A 19,032-nucleotide genomic window follows, 5' to 3' on the forward strand; every position below is an offset into this window, starting at 1 on the left:
GAGTCAACTTCAAGTCATGGTAACCCCGTGTGTGTCATAGTAGAACTGCGCTCCGTAGGGTTTTCAATGGCTGATTTTTTTTCTGAATTAGATTGTTAGACCTTTCTTCCAAGGCACTTGTGAATGGACTCAAACTTCCAACCTTTCGTTTAGCAGTCGAACATGTTAAGTATTTGAACCACCCAGGGACTCCTCGGAGGGTAATGGGAGAAATAGAGCAGGGGAAGGAGGAACAAGGGAGTAATGGGTTGCGGGGAGTAGAGTGAGCTATTATGGGGGTGGTCAGGGTAGTCCTTTTAAAAGGTAAATTTGAGCCAACTCAATGCAGGAGATAAGGAGTTAGCCAACTGGATGTCTGGTGGAAGATGTTTCAGACAGAGGAAATAGCCAGTGCAAAAGTCAGAGGGAGAAGTGTGATAGACATGTTCATGGAACAGCAAGAAGCCTGTGTGGCTGCAGCAGAATGAACATAGGGGATGCAGAAAATGTTGCCACAGTAGTTGGTTGTTGTTGCTTAGTTACGGTAAGGGGGCCATATTGTGTAGAACGTTTGGATCATCATAAGGAGTCTGGCTTTTGCTCTAAGGGAGATGGGGAGCCATTGGAAGATAGGAGTATTAAAACACTTTGCAGTTTCTGTTATCGCGTCTCTTCATTTTTCACAGAGTCCTTCTGTCTTCCCTTCTTCTTTCCCTTTCTCTGTCACTCCCTCCCACCTTCCCTCCTTTTTTTAAACAAGCCTATGCTTTATTATTTATTTTGGAGGAAATAGTACCTAGGGAGCCATGATGGTGTAGTGGTAACGAGCTTGGCTATTAACCAAAAGGTCGGCAGTTCAAACCCACTAGCAGCTTCTTGGAAACCCTATGGGGCAGTTCTGCTCTGTCCTAGAGGGTTGCTATGAGTTGGGACCAACCTGACGGCACCTAACAACAGTACCTAGTTGGACAACTTTACATTTGTTTAGCGCATAATGTGTCAAGTGCATTCACATATATTATTATATTTTATCCTAGGAAGCACTCTTTTCAATCGTCTAAAAAAATCTTATGATCACAGCACTTGAAGGAGTCTCTCTAGAAACAGTTTGGATGCTGGCATAGCTGAAGACAGGACAACTACTTTGACCCAGTGCTTCACACCAACTTTCAGGAAGAAAAGAGGTCCAATAAGTCAAATACAGAGAAGGGTACATGAGAGATTCCCAGTTACCCTGGAGTGCAATCACTCAATAGTTCTTTATGTAGCTCATAATATATTCAGGGTGAGGCCAGATTTATAATCTTAATCTGTGATTTAGTGAAGACACTTGCTTTTTCTTGAGATGACTTATTCACTCTTAGGGAGGCAGGGTTTCTGATTACTGGATAAGCCTTGAGATCAATTCTGGAATCAGGTTGTTGATGGAGAGTTTGTTTTAGAAATGGCACTGTATGTGACATCACTTTTTAACATCCGGGAGAGTAATGCTGCCTTTATTATTCCCAAAGGATATGAATACCTAAGTGAAATATGTGGAGGAGAAATCCCACCATCGAGATGTTCTCTTTCCTCCAGGGAACCTTCTTCACTTCTGTCTCCTTTATAAGATGATAAATGGCTTGATTTTATTTAAACTGTGGGAAACAAATGGAAACATTAAATGTTTATATTTAAAGCAAATATGTTAATAGAGGTGGGGAAGCTTTCTGTAGGCCACATTGCCTGCCCCTATCCCATAAATGCGCATTCTGACTTTCCAACACAACTGCCAAACGCTGCCTCCACACATTCTTTTTAAAACTCCATTTCCATTCCAAATCCACTTGGTACTTTCATTATGGTCTTGTGAAAACTGCACGATCTCTGAAGGGAATTGCAAGATAGATTTTTCCCTTTATTGAGGAGGAGCAAAAGAGGAAATATATGAAAGCATTTCTCTTCGTTACTCCTTCAGGGAGACATATTAAAGAAAAATCATGACACTTCTATACGAGGAATATCTTTTAATTTGACATTGTTTTAATGGTGAGCATTTGGGGTAAATGTATATGCTTTCACTTTATTTTAGCACCTTGTCCAAACATCCTGGATAGGGCTACTGGGACAAATAATACTATTTTATTTACATGTGGAACATATAAATGAATGTACCTATAAGATATATTTTGAGCTTCATTTAAGTGCATACACATGCACTTATGATATTGGTTTTCTGAAGTAGTTCAGTTTGACCCTATTTTGTACCTCTCTCCTTACTTCCTCTAAAATCAAAACCAAACCAGTTGTCATAGGCTGTGATTCATGGTGACCCTATGTGTGTTAGAGTAGAACTGTACTACATAGGGTTTTCAGTGGCTGATTTTTTCGAAGTAGATCATCGGGACTTTCTTGTGTGGTGCCTCTGGGTGGATTCAAACCTACAGTCTTTTGGTTAGCAGCCAAGTACATTAACCATTTCCTCCACCAAGGGACTACTTCCTCTAGACAAGACTTATTATGAGGTCAGATAACTTTTCCTATATGGTCATATATAGGCACAAGACTTAATGGGTTCTGATAACCCTTCTGTGCTTACATATTTGCTTAAACCTAGTTAAAACCTCCTGTAAGTGACAAAACCAGTCCCCGGCATGATCCATCCTAACTGTATGATCTTTCCTTCTTTATGCCTTTGTTGACAGGTGTAAAGACTACCAAGGAATAGTTGTGGGAATACGCTTTAGGCCCTGAACACTAGCACCAATAAGCAAATAACATGAAAAATTCGTGAATTATACTTTAAAATTATTTTTCCCTTTTAGATCCTGAATTTGCCTGAATTGATTGATGACTCCAAGTATAAAACTAACCACCTTCGGGTTCAGAATAGAAAAGAGCTCATTAAAATACTATCTGCACGGTAAGCTTGGATCTGATGTTTATACATTTATAAATTAATGTGCAATAAGCATTTATCTAGTGTTTTGATATCTTTGGCTTATTTAGATCAACTTATAATTCTTTTCTATTTTACAAAATTGGTTAGTGGGAAGATATTTTAAAGCTATATATATATTTTGTTCAAAGGCATTTTATATGTTCCGACAAAAAGGTAGGCAGTTCGAATCCACTGGCTGCTCCTTGGAAACCCTATGGGGCAATTCTACTCTGTCCTATAGGGTAGCTGTGAGTCGGATTGACTTGATGGCAATGGGTTTGGTTTGGTTTGGTATTCAATACTGAATCATAACTGTGATAAAACTAAGAAAACCACAATCACCTGAACTAGGTTGCTTCTTCCTGGCATGTAATTGTTTGTGTTTAGTATATCTTAAGTGATAATACTAATACTATTATTATTAGTGTACTTTTGCTTTGTTAAATGTTCTACACACATTACCTCATTTAACCCTTACAACAGTCCTGTGTGGTAAGTACTACTACCCTCATTTTACAGTTAAAGATGAGGCAAAGGGAGGTTAAGTCAAGAGTTTATTGTCTTTTTTGAGTTCCTCCTGTGAGTGTTTGTTATTATGATAACTCAAAGTCACTGAAAATGCCAGAATGAGTTATGGGTCATAAAGGACAAATATTAAAGTATTTGATTTCCATATTCATGTCAGGTTATGCTTTTGTTAAAACCTGTACCTATTTTTCTGGTTTGCCTCAGAAAAAGTAAAAATTCTTACTCTTTTCTATAAGTTACACTTTTGTTTTCTTCCATATTTCTCCTCAATCTATAGAAATAGGCTTTGTGGTTTTCACGAATCAAAATGCTTTCTTTAGTAATAAAAATCCACTCTCATTCTGCCAATAAATTAGATGTTTTTGTGTTAATAGCACATCTTTTCATTTTGAAAAGCCCCATGTGTTTTTATATAGTATATTTTGAAGTTCTTAGAAAATAAAATTCTGCTAATATAGTTTTTATTTCTGTCCTCTTTATATTTGGGGATCTCTATATGAATTTCTGGGTCAACATTCACTTACCTAATTGCTCTTTTCTAAATTTTTAAGCACTTCTTCTCTACGCTGCCCGTATCTTCTCCATGTGCCAAATGCCCTTCCAATCAATAGGTACTCTGTGTGTGGGACTGATATGCAGAGAATGGAGGGGAAAGAAAATTGGGCTCCTTTTTTCTGGTCATTAGTTAAATATAACTCTGATTCTACCGCAGAGCCCCAGAGCCCTCAATCATTAACCTTTCTCCACATGAGAATCAGCCATTTATTTCTGCTTTTTGCCTCTCGGTCTCTCAAGTAGTTTTTAATAAATCATTTAATTCATTGATATGATTTTTTCCTTTCACACCATGGTTACCAACTTTCAATAATAGCCTCTTGTGAGAAACTTTATCAAAAGCTCTTTGAGAGTCTAAATAAATCATATCCATGCTGTGAGAAGAGTAGATCCCAAGAAAAATACAAGACCTAGGCAGATACAAGTGTCATCTTGTTATATAGCTGCCAATACTTTTATAACTTCGGGAACCACAAAGTTAACTCGCTGGTTTCCTAGGTCCTAAAGGTTTTATTCCTTGCTAAATTCGATTAAAGATTTCTGCTGTAGAAAGACTTTTAGCAACATCTGTAACAGGTTGATTTCCATTTTTCCTCTTTAGGGTAAATTAAACAATCTGTCACCTTTTTCTTTCTACTCTTCTGTACACAGAAGTAGGAGTTTCAGCATTTTGGAACCCATGAAGTTGTTATGTTTTTATTCAGACTTAAGAAGGAATAAGGAATCATACCATGAAGAAGAAACTAGGGGTAGGCTCAAGAAAGGGAATTTGATAGGAAGGTCACATCATCTTAGGTACTGCTGTTAAACCCTACACTGCAGATGGAGCCCTTGGTTGCTTGGAGGCCAGATTTCATACTCTGTTGTGTTAGTGTTGACATTCTTTGGTGCTCTCTTGTGGTTTGCAACTCTTCAGTCTCTTACAGCTCAGGTGTCCTCTTCTCCATGGTGGATCAAACAGTGATGACCAGGGAAGATTAGGATATTGATTCACTCTCATTTATAGTCTTGTCATTTGTTTCTCTGCACAAATGTCACTGGATTCGTTAGTACTGTTTAGTACTTGGCTTTTAGAAACCTCTATGAATGTTTAACATTATCATTTTCATTATATGATTTATGTTTCGTTAACACAAAAACTTGAGTGCCTTCCTATTAACTACAGGATTAAATCTAGTCTCTTCAACTGGACATCCATGTCCTTCCACAATCTGACTTCACCTTTCCTCTCTACTGTTTCCCCTAGTACGCTTCAGTATAAAGCCCTTGCTCCAGCCATACTCCCTTTTGGTATTTTTGTTACCTCTCTGGAAAGCTTCCCAGACTAACCATTATTCTGAAACATAGCCATGCTTCAAGACAGCTCTGTATCTACATGAAACCATCCTCGAGTACATCTATCCAGTTTCCCATCAGATGACAGCACCTTCAGGAAAGAAAGTGTCCTTTTTGTGCCTTAGTAGCTGGCCTATCAGTTATCAGACACAAACGTGGTGAACAGTAATTGTTGGAAATGGCATCGCTAAGGGGTCTGCTGAACTTCTCGTCTTGCTCAACACATCATTCCTTACATTTCACAGCTAACTCAGAACTTGTGAATCAACTTAAGTTTGTTTTCTAACAACACAGCCACATTTAGCCCCTGACCAAAAAAGGAGGCAGGGAGAAAGGCAGGAGCGGAACTAGCATTTATTAGATGCTAAATACGTGCCAGATAAATATTATTATTCTCATTTTACAAATTAAAATCTGAAGCTTAGGGAGGTTAATCTCAAGGTCAGACACATACTGAGTAATTAGAAATGGGATTCAAAAGGCCATACATTTTTCAGTATGTCATATTGCCTCCCTGAAGTGTCACATGAAATGTTATTGTCTCCTTGTTTGTTTATTTATTCAATAAATATGTATTGAGCACTTACTATGTAGTAGGCACTATTGCAAGTGCTGGGGATAGAGAAGTGAATGAAACAAAGAAAACCCCTGAAAAATAATGCAGGGCAGGGAAATGGTAGTGCCAAGAGTTGGGTGTGAGGGTGGCTATTTCATTTAGGATGGTCAGGGAGGGTCTCTCTGATAAAGTGACATTTCAGCAGAGGCCTGCAAGGAAATGAGAAAGACAGGCAGGCAAAAATCTGGGGAGAAGCATTCTAGGCAGAGGGTGCATGGTTGGAGAGTTTAAGGAGTAGCAAAGAGGATGGAGTGGCTGGAGCCCAGTGAGCAAGAGGGGGGAGTGATTGTAGCTGGCTTCAGAGACAGTGAGAGGAGCAGGCAAGCAGGTCATGTTCTAAAAGTCATGACAACCTCTATGATGAAGTAGTTTCTTAAACTTGTGAAATAAAGAGTTTGGTTTTCTTTTTTTTTTTGAGTCATAAAATAGATTTGCTTATCAGTAACTTCTATTTTCTATCTAACCTTAAGAGATGTCTTGTAGGGAATTCTTTACTTGTTAGAGAGTTCACAGTTGTTCTAGCAACTTGGAGTCAGCAAGACCTCCTTTCTCACGTGAAGGAACTAGAATGACTCAAGAGTTTAAATGGTATATGCTTCCTGTTCATTCATTCATTCGTTCATTCGTTCGTTCTTCTCTCACTTACTTATCCAACAAATATTTGTTGAACAATTACCATGTGCCAGTCACTGTTCTGAGCATTAGGTATACAGTATTAAAAAAAACTTCCCTCCTGGAACTTTTGTTAAGTTCACCTTAGCAGACTTTCTAGAAAATATGTTTTTAAAGAATCCTCCCATTAAAAACATTTGTTTTGATGAGTTTAAGAAGTTAGTTTTTCATATTGTTCATGAAAACTTTTTTTTGCTGCTGCAGGCTGTGCCTGTTATTAATTTATTGTCTCTTTTTGAGCATGTTGATATACCTGCTACATTTTTTATTGCGATTTGCCAATCATTTCTATATTAAAGGTTATTTTTTAGTAACAATAACTACATTACGATGTGAGTATACCATGTTTATGACTGTTGTTTGCTATTAAACATTACATTATACGTACTGTCCTTTAATGCTCATAGTCACTTTCCTCAACCTATATTTTTATTTTAGAAAGTCTTCAATATATGTAAAAGCTGTAGAGGGATTTGTGAGAGTGAATTTTCACTCCAGACAATTAAAAGAAAAAAACTCTGCATTTTTAATTTAGGAATGATCAACTCACTGAATTAATTTGAAAAACCCTCACCCCTTATACCCAATTTGATATCCAAAAGCATTTATGCCTTTTTACAAAGTCTAGTCTCCTAAATCTACACATGGACATCCTCTGTGTTTCAAAATCTCCCTTGCAAAGTATTTTTTCTTGAGGACTTTTTGAGTACTTCCTTGTCCATGATAAGCACTCATTTAAATTTTTTAGGGTCAAGTGATTTCCTTTGCATTCTTCTGTGAAATCTGTAGACCATTTTGAAGGTGCCTACCAGGAGTATTGGAGCCCTGGTGGTGTAGTGGTTAAGAGCTCGGCTGCTAACCAAAAAGTCAGCAGTTCAAATCCACCGGCTGCTCCTTGGAAACCCTATGAGGCAATTCTACTCCGTCCTAAAGGGTCACTATGAGTTGGAATTGACTCAACAGCAACAGGTTTTTTTTACTAGAAATGTCAGTCACTTACATTACTTCTCTGTTATTCTTGCTCAATATAGTTTGATGCCTGTCTCTGAGAGCAGTCAGCCTCAGTCAGGAAGGCAGCTACATGTTTTTATCATCAGCTGAATTTTCCACAGCCAGCACACACACTAGTCCCCTGAAGTGCTCTCAGGTGTAACTATGCCCCAACTGTGACCAAGAACAAGCCCTTTTTTTTCTTTCTTTCCTTCTCTGTCTTTTTTTAAAATTTAAAGGTGGAAGACTTTCCCCTTGAGCTTGCGATTTTATCCAGGGTGTTGCAGAAAGTCTGTTTACCCAGCTGCTAAGACTGAGAGCTCGGCAAAATTGAAGCATGTTGAAAGTCCCCTGCTAACACAAAATGGGAGATATAAAAGGGCTAATCCCTGGTCTGTTACAACATACCTGCTCTTTGCAGTGGGAAGGAGCAGCACGCTCTCAAACCTGTGCTTCTCACACACTGGTTCAGCATTTTTGCAACAGTTAGGACCTCAAGAGAGAGGTCGACAGTCGTGATGTGTGTTGAAACCAAGAAGAGAAGGATAATGATGATATATGGGTGGCTGGGGAGAAATAATAGAAAGAAATGAAATGAGGATGAAGGAAAACAGAAATGATGGAGAAAATTGAAATAAAATGCATTTTATTCCTCCCCCTGTGCTCTTGTCACCCCCATTTTTTGGGCACCGACTGAGTTCACTGGTCCTGCAGATGCAGAGATGAAAGAAGAGGTCTGTTTTCTGGAGGAGCTCATGGTCTAAGTTGGAAAGCAAACAAGTAACCAATGTTTTAAATAGTGTGCACGAGGTGACAGGATAATTGTGTGCATAGGGTGTTAGGGGATCCCAGAGAAAGGGACTGACCTCAAACTGCGCTAATCAAAGGAGACTTCCTGGAGACACGAATCTTGAACAAGTAGATAGAATTACTAGGTGAGTGAAGAAAAAAGAGAGGCCAAAGAAAGAGATATTGAATTGAGTATAATTTTATAATAAGAAAAAAAAATCATCGGAGAAGGGGAAAAAGTAGTTTGGAAAGAAGCTGATGACAACTTCTAAATTGCTTTTTGAGAAATGTAAAGCAATATGTAGATATGGTCCTAGTAAAAGCATTCCTAAAAAGTTGGTTACACCAAGTCTTTCTTCATAAGTAAAACTGACTGCATTAGATAAGTTCACTTTTTAAAGTACCGTGGCAATTCCTTTAGTAAATAATTATTTCTGGTTTTGCATGATCCTATTTTCAGTGTTTACTATATTAAAGTATTGTGAAATTAAATGCTCTGGTACAGGGTCTTCTAAATAGAGGTGCTAAACAAATATTTGTTGAATTGAATAAAGGGTTTATTTAAGACCTTAATATAATCTGATCATTTCTAAAACTTCATTATTTTTACTAGGCTTGTGTGGAATATTAGAAAGTAGAACTTGGAATGTTTCTTGGCTGTTGTAGGAGGACTGTAAATTCAAGGGTGCCTAAATTTAATGCTAATTAAAAAAAATAACAAGTTGGTACCATCAAGAAAATTTGATTATTCCATTTCTCTGCCTAGGTTTTTCAGGGACACTCCACAGCTTTAAGTATAAATCTAAACTGTCTGCCTTAACACATATAATTGTATCTTCCACCTTGTCAGCTTTGCTGCAGCCACTCATACAACCATTTGCTACTCCTTATAATGTGTCATGGTCTATTTTTTTAAATTGTGGTAAATATATATGTAACAAAACATTTACCATTTCAACATTCTTCACATGCACAATTCAGTGAGATTGTGTTCATCTTGTTGTACAACCATCAACATTGTTTCCAAATTTTGCCATCACCTTTTACATAAGCTCATTATCTTCAAGCAATGAGTCCCCTTTCCCCCTCCCTCCTGCCCACCCCTGGTAACCACTAATTACCTTAGCGTTGAATGTTAGTTGCTGTCAACTTGGCTCTGACTCATATCAACCCCATGTACAACAGAAGGAAATGTTGCCTGGTCCTGCTCTGTCTTCACGATCATTGGTATGCTCGAGTCCACTGTGTATTTTGAGTGCCTGCCACCTATGGGTCTCATCTTCCAGTACTATAGTGGACAATATTCTATTGTGATACGTAGGGTTTTCCTTGGCAAGTTGTTGACATAGATAGCCAGTCTTTTCTTCCTAGTCTGTCTTAGTCTGGAAGCTCCACTGAAACCTGTTCACCATGGGTGACCCTGCTGGTATTTGACATATTGGTGGCATAGCTTCCATCATCATAGCAAAACTTAAGCCACCACAGTATGACGAACTGACAGACAGGTGGTAGGTTTGTATACACTTGCCTATTCTAAATATTTCATTAATCCTTGGTGTATCCCCACATGCCCATTGCTTTTCACTAAAATGATGACGCTTCTTCATCTTGCTGGCCGCTACTAGTTCCTTACAATGAGCATAAGCTTTGGGAACTTTTCCTGCCTCACTTGTCTATTATAAGTACACCCTCCTGTGCTTCTGCCTCAAGTATTTGTTTGAGTCCCTGCTTTTAGTTCTTTTGAGTATGTACCTAGGAGTGTAATTGCTGGGTCATATGGTCATTGTATGTTTAACTTTTTGAAGAATCCCCAAACTATTTTCCACAGCAGCTTTACCATTTTACACTCTGACCAGCAATGCATGAGGGTTCCAATTTCTCCACATCCTCACCAACACTTGTTATTTTCCATTTTTTTGATAATGGCCATCCTAATGGCTGTGAAATCGTATATCATTGTGGCTTTGATTTGTATTTCCCTAATGACTAATGATGTTGAACACTTTTCACATGCTTGTTGGCCATTTGTATATCTTCTTTGGAGAAATGTCTATTTAAGTCCTTCACTCATTTTTTTAAATTGGGTTGTTTATCTTTTAGTTGTTGAGTTGTAGGAATTCTTTATGTATTCTGGATACTAGACCCTTATCAGATATATGATCTGCAAATTATTTTTTCCCATTCTGTAGGTTGTCTTGTCACTTTCTTAACAGTGTTCTTTGATGCACTATAAGTTTTTAATTTTGATGAAATCCAGACTATATTTTTTTGATTTTTACTTCTAGTGCCTATTTGGGTTTCTGGCACTCAATAAATGTTCTTTCAATTAGTGAATGCATGAACCAGTGTTATCCAAAGTTATTGAAGTTTGACGGACCTGGTCTGCAGGAAAAGAGGGGAGAGCCCCATGTCAGTTCCTACAAAAGAAAACCAAAAAAAAAGGGGGGGGGGGAGGAAAGTGGTGAGAGCTGAAAATGAGGACTTTGTCTAAACTAAGGAGGCCCATGCTATAATCACAGAATGTCAGAAGACCTGAATTTAATGAGCTCTGTTCTCTTAAGCAAGTCACCTGATTGCTCTGAGCTACTGGCTCTCATATAAAATGAGCATAACAATATCTCCATTACAATGAGAGTTAAAAAATAGAGCAGGCATTGAAACAGCTAGTACAATGCTTAGCATGCAACGACGTGCAGTATATTTTAAGAGAATCTCCATCTTCGAGAGTCAAAATTATAGTTCTCAAATTTTTACCACCAAAGATCTATGTCATTATTTTTTTTAATTCATGAACTCCATGTTTTTGACACAGTGGCTGCAACAATGGCCTCAAGCATAACAACAATTGCAAGGATAGGCAGTGTTTTTTTCTGTTGTACATAGGGCTGCTATAAGTCAAAACTGACTCGATGGCCCCTAACAAAAACAACATGTTTTTGAGAGGTTTTTCTCTGCCAAACTGGAACTACTATATGAATTAACTTCCACAATTTTTTATTTAATGCAGTTCTATTTAACTGTCAGCAAGAAATCCTAATTGTTGTTTTGTGCTGTGGAGTCAGCTCTGACTTAACAGCTACCCTGTGTACAACAGAACAAAATGCTGCCTGGTCCTGTGCCATCCCCACAATCGTTGCTATGTTTGAGCCCGTTGTTGGACCCACTGTATCAATCCATGTTGTTGAGGTTCTAGTTTTTCGCTAACCCTCAACTTTACCAGCATAATGTCCTTCTCCAGGGACTGATCCCTTCTGACAACATGTCCAAAGTAAGACGTAGTCTCACCATCCTTCTAAGGAGAATTCTGTTTGTACTTCTTCCACGACAGATGTGTTTGTTCTTCTGGCAGTCCATGGTATATTTAATATTCTTCACCAACACCATAATTCAAATGTATCAATTCTTCATCAGTCTTCCTTATTCATTGTCCAGTTTTTGAATGCATATGAAGTGATTGAAAATACCATGGACTGGGTCAGGTGCACCTTAGTCCTCAAAGTGACATCTTTGCTTTATAACACTTGAAAGAAGTCTTTTGCAGCAGATTTTCCCAATGCAATACATCCTTTGATTTCTTAACTGCTGCTTCCATGAGCGTTGATTGTGGATTCAAGAAAAACGAAAGCTTTGACAACTTCAGTATTTTCCCTGTTTATCGTGATGTTACTTATTGGTTCGGTTGTGAGGATTTTTGTTTTATGTTGAGATATAATCCATACTGAAGGCTGTAGTCTTTGATCTTCATCAGTAAGTGCTTCAAGTCCTCTTAACTTTCAGCAAGCAAGGTTGTATCATTTGCATATCACAGATTGTTAATCAGTCTTCCTTCAGTCCTGATGCCCCATTCTTCTTCATATAGTCTAACTTCTTGGATTATTTGCTCAGCATACAGATTGAATAAGTATGGTAATGCACCATACCTTTCCTGACTTTCAGCCATGCCATACCCCCTTGTTCTGTTCGAACGACTGCCTCTTGATCTATGTACAGGTTCCTCATAATCATGATTAAGTGTTCTGGAATTCCCATTCTTTGCAATGTTACCCATAATTTGTTATGATCCACACAGTCAAATGCCTTTGCATAGTCAATAAAACACAGGTAAACATCTTTCTAATATTCTCTGCTTTCAGCCAAGATCCATCTGGTGTCAGCAGTGATGTCCCTCATCCACGTCCTCTTCTGAATCTGGCTTGAATTTCTGGCAGTTCGCTGTGGATGTACTGCTGCAACTCTTTTTGAATGATCTTCAGCAAAATTTTACTTGCATGTGATATTAATAATATTGTTGGATAATTTACACATTCAATTGGATCACCTTTCTTTGGAATGGGAACAAATATGGCTGTCTTCAAGTCGGTTGGCCAGCCAGGTAGCTGTTTTCCAAATTTCTTGACATAGACAAGTGAGCGCTTCCAGCCTTGTATCTGCTTGTTGAAACATCTCAATTGGTTTTCCATCAATTCCTGGAGCCTTGTTTTTCACCAATACCTTCAGTGTAGCTTGGACTTCTTATTTCAGTACCATCTGTTCTTGATCATATGCTTCCTCCTGAAATGGCTGAACTTTGACCAATTCTTTTTTGGTACATTGACTCTATGTATTCCTTCCATCTTCTTTTGATGTTTCCTGAGTTGTTCAATATTTTGCCCATAGAATCCTTCCATATTGCAACTTGAGGCTTGAATTTTTTCTTCAGTTTTGTCAGCTTGAGAAATGCTGAGCGTGTTCTTCCCTTCTGTTTTTCTAACTCTAGGTCTTTCCGAAAGTTGGGAAATAATGGCCTTGGTTATAGAAATGATGCCAGAGATCACATGATGCAATTTTGTAAGACAAATAACCTATTCACTGGAAAATCCTGATTGAGATGATAGAACTAGTATTACTGCACGATTTGATTTAATTCTAGCGAAAGCAAACCCCAGCATTTTAGTGGGCCTACAACTTTGTTGCAGGTAAATAAATGATTTCTGTTCAATTTTTGAAAATTAAAAATATTTTACAAGGATTAGGAATACATTTAAACTTGGTACTGTTTTCCAGTTAAGGCTGTTAATAGTGCTCAGCTTTTTTTTTTTTTTCTTTTAAAACCGATAGTGGACCTTAATAGCCTATATTCTGTTCCCTTTCAAGAGACATTTGTTTCTCAGTGTGGACAATGAATTTGGAACTTGTGAACACTCTAAGTTATTTATTCCTTGCATTTGTGACTATACTTTAAAAAATGAATGAAACATTTCTATGTGTTCCTTAGTTACTACTCTGTTAATACTCATTGCCATCGAATCCATTCCAACTTACAGTGACCCTGTAAGACAGAGTAGAACTGCCTTATAGGGTTTCCAAGCCTGTACCTCTTTATGGAAGCAGACTGCCACAGCTTTCTGCTACAGAGTGGCTGGTGGGTTCAAACCGCCAACTTTTTGGTTAGCAGGCAAGCACTTAACTACTGCGCCACCAGGGCTCCTTACGCTATGTTAATAGCCTCTATTAAAAGCTTTAGTCGGGACCTATGAACTCTTAGGTAAAATCCATCCATCCATGAGTTATCCTGTGTCATTTTTATGGTTAAGTTTTTCAGAGTTTTAACAGCTTTCTTTGACCTTCCTGAAAACTTTTTTTAAAGTAATTTGTTTTATTTTTGTTGTTGTTGTTGAGAATATACACAGCAGAATACATACCATTCAACAATTTCTACATGTACAGTTCAGTGACATAGATTACATTCCTTAAGTTGTGCAACCATTCTCACCCCACTTTTCCGAGTTATTCCTCCCCCATTAACATAAACTCACCACCCCTTAAGGGTCCTATCTAATCTTTCGAGTTGCTCTTTTCAATTTGATGCCATATAGATAGATCTTAAAAAAACAAAACAAAAAAACCACAATACCCAAGGCAGATATTCTTTACTAATTGAGTTAAACATTGTTTGGTTTGAAGAAGACTTCAGGGGATATTTTTGATTTAAAGTTTAAGATTTAAAGATTTATTTTTATCTCAGGGCAATGGTTTCAGGGGTTCATCTAGCTACCATGGCTCCAGAAAGTCTGGATTCCAGGAGAATTTGAAATTCTGTTCTGCATTTTTACTCTTTTTGATCAGGATTCTTCTATAGAATCTTTGATCAAAATTTTCAGGAATAGTAGCCTTGCATTATCCAGTTTTTCTGGTCTCATGGCAAAGTAGGTAAAGCAGGTAGTTTTTCATGGAGACAAGTAGCCACACATTCCATTTGCTCACCGTATTCCTGACTCTCCTTCCTCTATTGCTCCAGGTGAATAGAGACCAATTGTTGTACCTTGAATGGCCACTTGTAAGCTTTTAAGACCCCAGGCACTACTCAATGAACTGGGAGGTAGAACAGAAGCACTAAACACGATATTAGGCCAATTAACTGGGATGTTTTGTGAAACCAGAACCCTAGATCTCCAAACCAAGGAACCAGATCCTGTGAGGTTTTTGGTTGTACATAAGCAGCCTCAGAAGCTACACTTTTTTTTTTTTTTGTCGTTGTAGATATATCACACAACTTTTGCCAATTCAACTTTCTACAGGTGTACAACTTATTGACAGAACCTGCAGTAATCAGCTGTCCAAACCTACCCTTAATTAATGTGATTTTTCCATCACTGTAAACTGAAACTCAGTACTCCATAAGCAATAATCCCCCTTTCCCTCTCTATCCCACCCATGGTAACCACGAATAAACTTTGGTCTCTATACATTTGCCTGTTCTTGTCTTTTTATATAAGTGAGGTCATTCAATATTTATCCTTTTGTGAATGACTTATTTCACTCAGCATAATGTCTTCAAGCTTCATCCATATTGTAGCATGTATCACGACTTCATTTCTCTTACTTGGCTGAATAGTATTCCATTGTCTATGCACGTACCACGTTTTGTTTTTCCGTTCACCTATTGATGAACATTTAGGTTGTTTGTACCTTTTGGCTATTGTGAATAATGCTGCAATGAACATTGGTGTACAAGTATCTGTTTGAGTCTCTGCTTTCAAGTATTTTGGATATATACATAGGAGTGGAATTGCTGGGTCATAGTTCTAATTTTAGATTTTTTGAGGAACCATCACACTATTTTCCACAATGGCTGCACCGTTTTGCATTCCCACCAGCAGTGGATAAGAGTTTCAATTTTCCCACATCCTCGCCAACATTTGTTAGTTTCTGTTTAGTTTTTTTTTTCTTCTTAGCCATCTTAGTGAGAATAAAATGATGTCTCATTGTGATTTTGATTTACATCTCTCTGACGGGTAGTGACGTTGAGCACCTTTTCATGTGTTTGGTGGCCATTTGAATGTCCTTTTTGGTAAAATGTCTATTCAAGTGTTTTGCCCATTTTATGATTGGGCTTTCTGAAAACGTTTGATTTTACTTTTCTATTAAATAACATCTATAATTTCCTTAATTTTAATTTTTAGTAGAAAAATTTAATTTAATTTCTGTTGTCTCTTTTCCTTTCCTTCTTTCCTAAATCCCTATTTCATTCCTCTCACCTACCTTCCTTTAACCCTCTCTTTGCCTTTCTTCCCTATCCTGTCTTTCAGTATTTGAAGTTCTTTAAAATTAAACAATAAGTGGATATTATGTATCACCTTTTAATTGAGTTCACTTATTTGCATGAATGAAGAAAGACGTGATTTGCTTACAGAACTTGGAGGATTTTATCAGTGGCCACCTCAATCAATTGCTGTTGAATTGACTCTGATTCATGGCAACCTCACGTGTATCAGACTAGAACTGTGCTCCATCGGGTTTTCAATGGCTGATTTTTCAGCAGTAGATCACCAGGCCTTCTTCTGAGGTGCTTTTGGGTGGACCTGAACCTCTAACTTTTCAGTTAGCAGGGGCATGTTAACTATTTGCACCACCCAGTGGCATCTTAATAATATAATTTACAAAGGACTGGACGGAACCTCAGTTCCATGGAAAATAAATCTTCCTAACACAAAGTTTGCTGATTTTAGAAATTCTGCAATTATAGATTTTTTTTTTTTTTGCTTAAAAATTTTCCCCTTCTTCAGTCTTCAACAGCACAAGGAGTGTTGAAACCTGAGCTCTGATTCCTCAGTGCAAGTAAGTTTTCTCGGCTTTTTTCCTCAGACTAGATTTTAATGGAGAGAAATTGGAGAACTCATGAAAGCCCTGGATGCCTGAGGTGGGGGAAGAGGAGCAGAATGAGATGCTGAGACACTAGGGCTGGGAGGCTATAGAAGTCTTTTTTAACTCTGATTTATTCCTCCCCTCCCTAAACCTGGCAACCATCGAGTCCCCCATGTCTACATGTTTTTAATATACAGAGAGAAACTTACTGTTTTCTCCCTCTTTAACTTTTTTGTTGCTCCAATATTCTCTTTTCCATATGATCACATTTTAAAGTCTTTGCTCCCAACCTTTTTTTCTGGCTTCTATTAACATCTTATGAGGTTGCATTTCATGTGATTTATATATATCCTCAGCCGACATAGTTTATTGTAACCTACCCGCCCCCGCCACACCATCATGCTTTGAGTCTTATCTTTGTAGGTTTATCTGGCTTCCACTGCAGAAGGGCTGATTTGGATAAATGGACCTGACATCTCATGAGGGTCACATTTGTTTTCTTATGCATTCCATGGCAGGTCTGCCATTATCAGCTAATAGATGGTCCCTTGTAAAATGTCTATATTTTATGTGATACATTTTCTGAATGTTGGTTATTTGGAGGTAGATTTAAGTGGCTATGTGTTGTTATTATAAAATCAGCCTGGAAGGAGAAAGAAACACAGTCCTGGAATGCATCCCTTTGGCTTACAGAATGCAAAGGGAACCACTACAGCTCCAAACAAGCTCCTCGTGACCAGGGCTCTTTCCGCCCTGTTAAGAGACTTCTTTGTGACTGAGAATCAAATGATGTCTTTAAATGAGTCATGATAGAATGGAATGTCATCCCTTCCACCCCCTGTTCTTCTTTTTTCTTTTTAAAGGAGGGCTATAAACCATTCCACACTGCCTTTTAGTAGAACGAATTAGGTGGTAGAGGTGGAATATTTATATGTGTGTGCAGAGAGCTAGGTTGGGGGCAAGGTGCTGGTGGCAGGAAGGAGCCCAGTGTAAAAATGGCAGGGCAGGTGATGGATGTCTGACCTCCTCTAACTTCACAAAGGGGAAGGAGAATCAAGATCAACAGCCCAAGCCTGATTCCTATGAGGCGGAGGTCAGACATACCTCCACACCCTAACCTTTTTATCAATTCTGACACCAACCATCCCTCCCATGGCACTCTCCACTTCTCTGATGGGTTTGATAATTTGTTGCAGTTGACCACACAGAACTCACAGACAATGTTCATGATTATGGGGTTTATTAGGGAAGTAACAGGGTACGACTTGGGATCAGAAACAACTCAGGATACGGTTCTTTGGTAAGGACAACTTCTTCTTGGCCGTGCCCACAGGCACGCCTCCCTCTTGCCCCTCATCCTCTTGGCCCCTTGACCCCTCAGCCCAGCTTGTACCCTGCTTGGGCAAGTGCTATAAAGCTCTTTTAGCTCGCCAGTAAGTGCCCAGAGGCACCCCACTCCGCCAGCAAGCCTCAGCTTGAAGGCCCTCAGCTTTCTTACTCTGAAGTTCAACACACCCACCATGCTATCTCCTGCCTGTCTCCTGGTTCTGCAGCCTATGCTGCCACCATTTCTCTGCTGCTGCTTCTTGCTGTCTCTCGCCATCTCTGGTGTTATAGCTCTCTCTCTGTCTCCTGGGTCTAGGAGGTCTCAGCACGGGGATCCTGGGTCCAGTGGACGTACTGTACTCCTAGCTCTTCTTTCTTGGTGGTAGTAGGTCCCCTTTTGCTCTGGGCTTTACTGCTCTTTTAAGCCTAGCAGGATGGCCAAACTGACCAATCCCCTCATTAGGATTCCATATACCTTATTTGCATGGTCCCACTCCTATAAGGGTGGCAGGAACCTTCTTTACATTATTAGCAAGCTATCCAATCCCATTGATGGGCCACAAGCACCTCATTTTTTTGTCCTCACCTAGTCATTTGGTGGGAGTTACAAAGACTATGGCTAGAAGGGCCATATTAAGTAATTCACTGTGCTGCACCCAGCAAACTCTGTTTCCCTGGATAAAACACTTAATTCCCTTGTTTTTGCATTGGAACTTAAAGTATATTTTTGAATTTGTAGAATGTTAGACTCCTAAACACTTGGGGAGCTGGATAGATGTGTGGGCATCATGGGATTTAACCCTTTCCTAAGTATGAGAATTAGAATCTCACAGCATCGTGGACCAGAGATTGCTTCATATCTTCTGGGAGACTCCACAAAGCCAACTCGAAAGGTTTTTCTTGTGGGAGGGTAGAGATACAGCTCTCCAGATGTTTCAGGTTTCTTGAACTTGTTTCAATCTTGACTTTGAATTGGATAGATAATCTGCAGTTTGACGGAGTCTTCTGACTCTGGTTTACGTCCTCAAACTCAGACTCATTCCTGCCTTGCCCAATTCCTGCCTGTTGGTGGCTCAGACTGAGTTCTGGTCTGCATCTACTTGGATCTTATTCTTATCTTCTCTTAGTATGGGCTTTTCTTGGGTCTTTGATCTTGCATCAACTGATGTTCCTAGTAAGAGCCAACCCTCTCTTCTCT

The 19,032-nt window shown here is 38.7% G+C and overlaps 1 protein-coding gene across 1 annotated transcript in view; it reads left to right on the forward strand.

Moving 5' to 3' along the window:
• The window catches only part of SUGCT (succinyl-CoA:glutarate-CoA transferase), an 871,200-nt gene that overhangs the window by 359,225 nt on the left and 492,943 nt on the right, over positions 1-19,032 (forward strand). The window contains exon 11 of the mRNA XM_004383969.2: positions 2,784-2,881. Within this exon, the coding sequence (XP_004384026.1) occupies positions 2,784-2,881 (98 nt within the window). The remainder of the gene's footprint in view (positions 1-2,783; positions 2,882-19,032) is intronic.

This window comes from Trichechus manatus, unplaced genomic scaffold (genome assembly GCF_000243295.1).
Source record: "Trichechus manatus latirostris isolate Lorelei unplaced genomic scaffold, TriManLat1.0 scaffold00114, whole genome shotgun sequence".
NCBI lineage: Eukaryota > Metazoa > Chordata > Mammalia > Sirenia > Trichechidae > Trichechus > Trichechus manatus.